The 10,005-nt window shown below is 43.6% G+C and overlaps 1 protein-coding gene across 1 annotated transcript in view; it reads right to left on the bottom strand.

The window, feature by feature from the left end:
* The window catches only part of Abca13 (ATP binding cassette subfamily A member 13), a 397,315-nt gene that overhangs the window by 101,315 nt on the left and 285,995 nt on the right, over positions 1-10,005 (bottom strand). The window contains exons 49-51 of the mRNA XM_013350751.1: positions 6,168-6,222; positions 4,648-4,825; positions 1,811-1,926 (exon numbers count right to left, since the gene is read on the bottom strand). Coding sequence (XP_013206205.1) covers positions 1,811-1,926; positions 4,648-4,825; positions 6,168-6,222 — 349 coding nt within the window. The remainder of the gene's footprint in view (positions 1-1,810; positions 1,927-4,647; positions 4,826-6,167; positions 6,223-10,005) is intronic.

Below are 10,005 nucleotides of genomic sequence, written 5' to 3'. Positions count from 1 at the left end.
TCTCTCTCTCTCTCTCTCTCTCTCTCTCTCTCTCTCTCCTCCCTGCTAGTCAGATGTGAGCTTTCAGCTACTTCTCCAGCACTGTGCTGCCCGTCTGTTGCCACACGCCCTGCCCCTGATAATAATGGACTAACCTTCTAAAACTGTAAGAAGCCCTCAATTAAGTGCTTTATCTATTTATTTTATTTATTTAGTTGGGTTTTTTCTTGGTTCTTATTTGTTGTTGTTTATTTTTGTTGTGTTTTGTTTTGGGGGGGTTTCTTTCTACATAGCCCTGGCTTTCCTGGAACTCTCTATGTAGAGAATGTTGGCTCCAGACTCACAGATATCTCCCTACCTCTGCGTCCCAAATTCTGGGATCAAAGGTATGTGACACCATGCCTGACCTAGCTTTATTCATAAGTTGCCTTGGTCCTGGTGTCTCCTCACAGCAATAGGACAGCAACCAAGATGAGGAAAACCATAAGAATGTATCCATAGAGCTATGCTTCTCTAAAAATCCCAAAAAGATGTTTAATTATGAACATAGAATTTTCTAGCTTGATGTAATCAAGTTGAACATTTTCTAAAAACACATTTCATAAGATTAAGTTTCGAACCATGTAACTTCATATAAATTTTGTCATCATTTTTAAAGTCTGGTCCTCTAAAATTCAAACATAGTTTTATAGCAATGTCTATTTTACATATACTGCAATGAAATGAAACAACACTTAGCCAATGTAATTAATAAACTGAAATAAAGTAACAGGAACAGGGTACACACACGCACTGCCCTTTCTATGTGAGGCCAGAACTTTCAAATTGGGTGTAACATCATGTTCCACAAGGATGTTTTTAGTGAGCACATGATTTCTCTAAAGCAGAAGATAATTCGAGGAAGAACAGTAATGGCTAAAATCAATTTAATGACTCTGTCAATTGTCCCTGATGCTTACAGAGATTATCTCATTTGACTTTCAGCATCAAAAGTGGCATTTTACAGGGAAGAACCTAAGGTTTAAAGGGGAATTAAGTTTAGCAAGGCCACAGGGTAAGTGACGTGAATATTCCTGAGAGAACAGGCTTCATTGTTCCCACTTCTCCGTCCATCCATGAACTCATATCCATCTACCCATTCATCTGATGATGTACACACACTTGTTTAGAGAAAACTCTGTCCCCTAGTTAGATATTTGGAATCATTCTGGATCACAGGGCTAACAACAAAATATGCAAAATCCACTTTAGTTATAGTCTTTGGCATAAATCTGGGTGTGCTACTTTAAAAGAGATAGTACATTAATAAATGTTCTCTGCCAGATAGGTACCATTTGGGGAGCAGTCGCAGTGACTTTCTACTCTTACTATTTTTCCTCTGAGGAAAAAGTGATAGAAGTCACACAAAATACTTCCAAGCTACTAATATTCTTGGAGAGGAAAAAAAAAAAATATGCCAGACAGCTTTACAGGAGAATCGCCACAAATGCAATTTCAGAGCTAACTGGATTATGTATTTGAGCCCACGATTAACGTCAAAGTGAGACTAACAGAGAATCCATTTCCCACGGCACCAGTTTGTCAAGCAGCTCGAGGGCCTTTCTGAGACAGGGCCAGTGCCATCTTCATTACGAGCATGTCACCCTTCCCCTCCTTCCAGGGCATTCATCATCTTGCTCAAGCTTGTTTGCTCAGCAGCCCTTGTAGAAGCAACGTAATTGCTTCGGCAGACAGAAAATCATGAAGCAGACAGCAGGTTCAAAGCCATCCTGAGGGGTTTCTTTCTCAGAAAACAAACCATAATTCGGCAGCCGTGTTTCTCATCACATACCCGAAAAGTGCCAGCAGGAGGGCTGTGGCCACCAAGTTCTCCCGGAAAGTGAAAGCTGTTAACTGGAAGGCGGCTATAATGGCGACACACAGGCAGACGGAAACCAAGTAAAAGAGCTGAAAAGACAAAGGGGGGCATGCTACATTAGATAGGGACATGGATCGTGCTCTATTTACTCTGTAGTTTCCATTCAAATTCGACAGAAACCTAGCTCCTACTTTGCATATTAGAATATTTTTCGGGTTCATCATGCTGAGTCATTGCTACAGACTTAGTTGTGTTCCTCTAACATTGATGTGCTGGACACCTAGACTTGAGAATGTGACTGAATTTGAAGCCAAGGTCTATGGTACGTCCGGAGAAAACAGACTCAACAATCTACCAGAGTACCTATGTCTTTCTCCCTTGGGAAGGATCGAAGAACTCAGATACTATCCTAGAAACAAGGCCACACATGGGGGCAGGGGGAGGAAGAGGTGGATATTCCTGCTCTGCTTTCTCCATAGCCTTTCCGTCAAAGTTTCTACATGGGCAACAGGATTCTAGGGTTTCCTCGGACAAAAATGTAGCTATTTCTTCTCTGGTGTGACTGACTGCAAAATGCTTCCTCAGAACTACCCATGCAGCCGCGTCCTTTTTCTCTTCAGATCTTTGCTGAAAACTCATTTATTACTGTAACCTCCTGGATTAAAGTTACCTTTACCCCACTACCCTCTTTCATTCTTGTCAAAGATTTAGTCAATGATGAGCTACAACTGGTATATTGGCTGTCTTTTTCTTCTGATGAGACTGTGCACTCCGTCGGGGCGAGATATAACTTACTCATAAATTGACATATCTTACTAATAGATTTAGTTCAAACATTCAGTCCACTAAGTGAGTGAAACCAAAACAGACTGGTTAGAATACAGACAATAGTGACCTGTTGTACACAGCTCTGGAGGCTAAGGAAGCAAAGATCAATGCAGTAGCAGATTTAGCCTAGGGAGAGGAATTTAGAAGTGGTGTGAGATTTAGCAAAGAGATAAAATCTTGAAGTGGTGTGGGTTTTTTTGTTTTTTTTTTTTTTTGTTTTTTTGTTTTTGTCTTGCCATTTGGCAGAAAGGGTGAGAAAGCTCTCTGGGGTCACTTTTATAAAGGTCCTGATGCCTTCATGAAGGCTACATCTTCTTGATCTAATAATTTCCCGAAGATTCCACTTCCTAATACACTGAGGTCTGATCAGTTCGAACTAAGTTTGCCGCGGGAACCAAAGTCCGGTCTTCAGCGATCTTGCACACACCCTAGCCCGTAACAGATCTTCAACAATCAATGCCTTAATTGAGGCATTGCAGAGAATAAATATAAAATCATTGAGTAAAAGTAAAAGAAGTGCCAGCCAATAATCAAATATTCTTCCTGCCTTTAAACCCGGGTCCATACATCACAAAGTGAAGAACTCATTGTGGAGGACAGAGAAATAAAGGAAGCAAAGAGAAGAGGGAAAATCCCAGGGTCTTCAAGGTTTGGTTTCTCTATGATGTCATGGGTGTGTGACTCTTTGGGATCCTACTCATTGCTGGCACATCCTTCACTTTCTCTGGGTCACAAGTTGGCAAATGTTGGGGAGCAGAGAATCTTGAGACTGTGGTACTAGAGACAGAATTTGAGTAGGAGGCTCTGAAGCATGGGTCTGTGCAAATAGAAGCATCATGCTGGAGGAGCCACTGCATTCCTACGAAGTGGCATGGCTTAATAAAGATAAAGCCTTGGGGGACCAGCCCTTCTCAGACTTGAAATTTATGAATCCTCTTTAGTGCCAGTTGAAGGCAAACTTGCAAGAGATCCTGAGGTGTCTCAGGTATGACTCAGAGATAAACTGTGTTTCCAAACATCTAGATTACAGGATCAAAGGCAAATAAAACAGATGAGCTTGAAGCCCACTCGAAGTGGTAAACATTGCTTAAGAGCAACTTGCTAACACATCAGCTCTGTGTAAACCATAACACAGATGGTCAGAAGCTGACGAGTGGGAGGCTCTCAATGCGTTTCAGGCCTGCCCTGCCTTCTGCTTGTGTAGGATTGGCTGCATCCCAGAATGAATCATTTCTATGAGGGCATGTGGGCACATTTATTAAGCTCTACTCCACAGCGATGGCATGAGCGGTGGCTGTACAAGATCACTAAATCAGAGTGTATGCGTTGAAAATACCTGGCCTAAACGCTAGACAGCAACCCAGCAAGGACTTGCTGTTGCCACTCCAAGAAGAGGAGACAGTGTCTAGGGATTTGCACTCTGCACGAAACTCTGATACCTGCTACCAAACCGAGGGCAAAGATTACGGATACAGATGAAAGATCGTTTTTTTTTTTTTGTTTTTTTTTTTTTTTTGATTTTTCGAGACAGGGTTTCTCCGTAGCTTTTGGTTCCTGTCCTGGAACTAGCTCTTGTAGACCAGGCTGGCCTCGAACTCACAGAGATCCACCTGCCTCTGCCTCCCAAGTGCTGGGATTAAAGGCGTGTGCCACCACCGCCCGGCTGAAAGATCCTTTCTAATATATTTTTCGTCTCACCTTTCAACCCTTTGAAAGAGAATAGGGAAGGCTCATGCTGCCTCATTTCCTCCCTAAAAGAGAAAGTGTATTTCTCAGAGGGCCCTTTATTTCAGAGATCTCCAGCCCCGATTTCTGCGTCTTCCCTTCATGAAGCAATCCTGAATACCTGATGATGCCCCATAAAAGCAACCTGATAGAATGCTCTCAGTCAAGAGAATGAGAGTTTCAGCTGTGGCCCGCCCCACGTGACTTGGGCCCTTTCACCTCCATCTTCACATAAGGACCATATCCCCAAATCCTACCATGTCATACAGGAAGTTAACTAGCCAATATGTCCTGTAGCCAAGGCCACTTATATGTTGCAATCTTTTAGCTCCGGTCACCCTGTCCCTCACGACTGAACTCCCAATGGATGCGGACAGGATGGAGAATCCCAGGACAATGCAGAGGGCGACACCACACTGGCGGATGCTCTCCAGGCTGTGAACAAAGGATAATATAACAACTCATGAGATTGTCACAGAAGTCAGACCTTCCTTCTACGATTAACATTTAGGGAGGAGGAGAGCCAGGCACACTGCCAAAAGTTATGGTTCTCTCCCTCATTTGGTCCCCTCAGGTGCTTTTGAAGATGTGGGTTATTGTTCAGAGCTAACAGAACACAGAACAGAGATCAGAGTAGAGAAACAGGAAGCTGGAGAGCAGCTCAGCATCTTCCGATCTCAGTCTCCTCTCCCATCATGGAGTCTCAGCTACATGGTCAACATCGCCAGAGTGGCAGCCAGTGTGGTGGCCCTTCCCTACGTTGTAGCTCACTTGCTTTGCAGCAGAACCCAAAGGAAGGAACAATTGTATGGCTACTCTCATCTCTGGCACTTGTCAAAACTTGGGTGTTGAGAATACCAGATGCTTTCTGCATGAGCATATATCACCATGCACTCTCTCAGACAGGTGGGTAGCTGGAGCTCTGAGATAACCTTTTGCCAAGTCAAGCATTGCCACTGCTCATTCTGTCCATCTGGGAACAGGTGGGCACAAGCAGTCCTTTAGGTGTCTGGCACAGTGGAAAGTCTGACCACATATCCCCCACTAGACTATGCCTTCCTTCTATCATACATTGATTTATGATAGTCATAAGCTACCTTGTCCCAGCCCTGAGGCCAGGTGGCAAGAGACTGCTGGAGGCAGGACTCTGAAAACAGTATAGGGAAGGGGGCAAACTGCAACCCACCTTTACTGTTTCCTTGCTTATGTAAGGACAGAGTCCACCATCAAGATATATATTCTCCACTTGACAGGCCAGAAGGATAAATAATACCTTTATCATCAGGTTTTAACTAAATGATTAGCTAAATGAAAAAGAAGGGAGATGGGGAGAGAATGAGGACAGAAACAGTGTCCTTAGTGGCAAGGTGTTGACACCAGCCACTTCATTCTGTGCCCAACCACACCTGCAACACCACCCACCTCCAGCTGCACTTCTTGTAGACTGTGAACTTTTTTAAATCACGCATGAGAAATATTCAGGAAAGTTTTACATGATTGCCAATGTGAATGGTGTGTTTAGGTTGTCAATCTGAATCGTCTTCCTGGAATGTGTGCTGCCCACCGGCTACAGGAACTCTTCATTAGACATTCTTTTTATGAGAAAAAAATGCAGCTGAATAATATTCTCACCCATTTTCTGCCCAGCCATTGCACCTCCCCCTTTAAAGCTATCTGGGCCAGTATCTCTCCCGAAAACCCGTTGAAGAGGGATGAAGAACACTCCTCGGAAACGCAGAGGTTTCTTCTATGCCCCCCCAGCACCCTATTGACTCACATTTTGTCCTCATTCAGCAGGGCTCCTCCATACGGGTGGCTGTACAGTGTTATTCCTGTGAACAACAGATTGAGATGTGAGCTCCGTGCGCTGCCCTCTGGGGCGTCATCTCCCAGCCATCTTGAGATGTCTCCTGCTTGCTCTGCCCACCCCCAATTCATTATTAGTAACCAGGGGCAGATGTGTTCTTGACATTAAACTGCTGTGTGCTGGGCTCTGTGTCCTGATTGCTTTTGTCAAACGTAACCATCATGTATTTCATGTGTGTCACATCGCAGACACCCTGCTCCTTTGTCCAGTGTTCTAAGCATCCTAGTGCCCTGAGGGATGGGGATCAGGCTACACAACTATGTGCAGAGGGAACACTTGATAGAAAACAGGCCAAGTCCAGACAGACGGAAAACTAGACCATTTTCTCGAGCTAATTTTGTTCTGGGGTTTGGTGTGTGGACTTTGTTTGGCTTACTTTGTTGGGCTCATTTAAGAGTGTGATGCCAGGGAGTCAACGTGAAGAAATCACCACCATGTTATCAAACAATCAGATCTTATTATAAAGCTCTTTAGACTATCATACAGCAGGACCCTTTCCTTAACAAATGCCAACTGATGCTACATCAAATAACCCACTACTTTTGCCACCAGTTTGTGCTTCATCCTAAAGGCACTGTGGATTGTGAGTCATTAGGTTGTCTTCTTCACACTGGTCGCTTTAATATTCAGAACCAAATCTGGGGCTTACGTGTGGATCCCTTGAAGGTCTGGTGGGATTTTAGAGCAGTCTCAAAAATAAATACAGAAACAGGTGACAAGATAAATGTAAAATGCTTTTCATGTTGTGACTGTATTTTTCTTTTCCTTTTGATCCGTTCATTTTACATGTACCTTGACGGCTCTCCGCTGCCCGCACCACGCCCATTCGCTCCAGTATTTGATTTCATTCCACAGTGGGATCAGCCATACAACACGGCAAGCTCCAGCCCACAACAGAAAGAGCAACAGGAGTTATTTGCTCAGAAACACCCTGCACGATGTCACGGAGCAATTTCTGTGATTCTGAATTAATGTCCAGACACTCTTAACCTGGCATCCACTGTGTGGGTCTGATGCCTGCTGTGTGCTTTTCTCAATCCTGGACTTACACAGCCTTCCCCAACTGAATTGCTAGAGTTAGTTAATTGACTGTCAGGATTGGTAACACCCACAACTCGCTCTCCTGTTTGTCTTTTATGGTGTGATGCCCTACCTCCCTTTGCTAGGCTGCCTGCTTGAAGTGCCGACTCACTGGCAGGCAGAATTTCTATATATATATATATATAATTACATATACAATATTCTGTCCGTGTCTATGCCTGCAGGCCAGAAGAAGGCACCAGACCCCATTACAGATGGTTGTGAGCGACCATGTGGTTGCTGGGAATTGAACTCAGGGACCTTTGGTAGAGCAGGCAATGCTCTTAACCTCTGAGCCATCTCTCCAGCCCCCCAGAATTTCACTTAGTGGCTAGCCTCATACTGGCCAGCCTCATACTGATTAGCTCTACCAGGTAGCCACACAAAAGTTAAGTGACCTCAGACCTTGTTTATGAAGAATAAGATCCTGTCAAGCATGGCAAGTATTCCCAGGGTGCTGTACTCGGGGACAATATATTTCACTGTTAAATGCAATTCTACTTTCTGCCTGGTGATGAGAATATTATAAATTAAAGAAAACCCAGAAAATGTGGTAACCTGAGTTATTTTGATTATAAAATTGAAGCAACATAGAAGAATACTGTAATTTCTAATCCTAAATGTCCCCCCTCCCCCCACACACACCTTTAGGGCAAGAGGACAGATGTAAACATCTTCAGGTGGCTAAAATAGCATCACATATCAGGGGAAACAGACTTAGTCTACTGCTGTGGGACAATGGTCTTTTATTCTGTCACTTGTATTATTTTTAATAAAATGCTGATTGGCCAGTAGCCAGGCAGGAAGTATAGGTGGGGTGACGGCAGTCAGGCAGGAAGTAGAGGCATGGCAACAAGAATTCTGGGAAGAGGAAAACTCAGACTGCAGTTGTGACCCAGCCTCAAAGGAAGCAAGATGTGACTGACTCGCCAAAAAAGATATTATAGGCTAAAATAAGTTATAAGAATTAGTTAATAAGAAGCCTGAGCTAATGGCCAATCAGTTTATAACTGATATAGACCTCTGTGTGATTCTTTGTGATGTAACGACTTCAGGAACTGGGCAGGACAGGGAGCAGGTGGGACAGAAAACCCCTGTCAACAAGTAAGATATAAGAATTAGTTAATAAGAAAAGCCTGAGCTACTAGGCCAACCAGTTTATAATTAATGTGGACCTCTCTGTATTCCTTTGAGACTGAATGACTGAAGGACCGGGTGGGACAGAAACCCCCCCCCCACCCCCAGCAACAGTCTACAATGACTTGGAAAGAGAAGCCGGTTCAGGGACACAAGTTCCAAACGGAAAACATGGTTAGAGGTTGAGAACACTGGCTCTAATACAATCTTTGAAGAAAAGACAAGGTTGGACAATGAACTTGGTTAACAGACATGGTGGTTTTATTTAAGCAACTAAACTTCAGTAAAAACTCGAGACACTGAAGCTTAGCCACTCTTCTGGTTGCTGAGCAGCTGGATATCCTGCAAGTGACTGGAGTAACCTACCTGATTCTACAGGCATCTTCCCAAATCTCCCTCCCAGAATCTCTATTGGCTGGCTCTTGTGATAATCGAATCTAATAAGGTCATGACAACCCTTAAACCTCCTAAGCAGGCTGCCACAGTGCCAAGGCCCCAAGAGCAGCTAATAGCTGCATTTAAGAGTGATGCTGTTAAGGAACATCCGCCATGGGCTTATTTAGTGTGTCGTCGTTAAGGAACGTACTCTATAGGTTTATTGGATATAACGGAAAATAATCATTGGTGGCATGACTTATTTCAGCATATAACCAGATCTCCTTTTTTCCGGATCAAACTCAAAGTCCTAGTGTTTAATCCTGTCTTATTCTCGCTTGCCCTCCAGGATCAACTTTTCCTACCGGAAATTCTAGGCATTGATTTGTGGAACCTGTGTTAACTCCAGTTATCCAGTGCCAGAGCGGAATACTAGCACTCCCAGCAGACTGATTGGTTTTTAATGTCAGCTTACACAAAGTAGAATTACCTGGGAAGAGCAAACCTCAGTTGAGGAATTACGTAGATCAAATTGTCCTGATTAGTAATTGATGTAGTGAAGCCTAGTCAACTGATTGTGGCACATCCCTAGAAGTGATAGGGGCGAGTCTTCTGTTTTGTGTTAATTTCATTGGTTAAATAAAGAGACTGCCTTGGCCCTGATAGGACAGAAAATTAGGTAGGTGGAGTAGACAGACAGAATGCTGGGAGAAAGAAGCCGAGTCAGTCAGTCGCCATGATTCTCCCATTCCAGACAGATGCAGGTTAAGATCTTTCCTGGTAAGCCAGCTCGTGGTGTACATAAAATATTAGAAATGGGTTAGATCAATATGTAAGAGCTAGCCAATGGGAGGCTGGAGCTAATGGGCCAAGCAGTGTTTAAAAGAATACAGTTTCTGTGTAATTATTTCAGGTAAAGCTAGCCGTGTGGGCGGCCGGATGCCAGGAATGTAGCCCGCTGCTCATAATACAACAGAGATAAAGTTAAAGCCTTTCTTTTTTGTTTAAACAGAAAAAAGGGGAAATAATGGAGGTGGGTCTTGTATCTTATCTGTTGCTTTCATTGGTTAACTAATAAAGAAAACTGCTTGGCCTTTGATAGGACAGAAAATTAGGTAGGCAGAGTAGACAGAACAGAATGCTGGGAGAAAGAAGC

This window comes from Microtus ochrogaster, linkage group LG1 (genome assembly GCF_000317375.1).
Source record: "Microtus ochrogaster isolate Prairie Vole_2 linkage group LG1, MicOch1.0, whole genome shotgun sequence".
In the NCBI taxonomy this organism is placed as follows: domain Eukaryota; kingdom Metazoa; phylum Chordata; class Mammalia; order Rodentia; family Cricetidae; genus Microtus; species Microtus ochrogaster.
The sequence above is the reverse complement of the archived record's forward strand: the minus strand, read 5'-3'. Positions and strand labels throughout refer to the sequence as shown.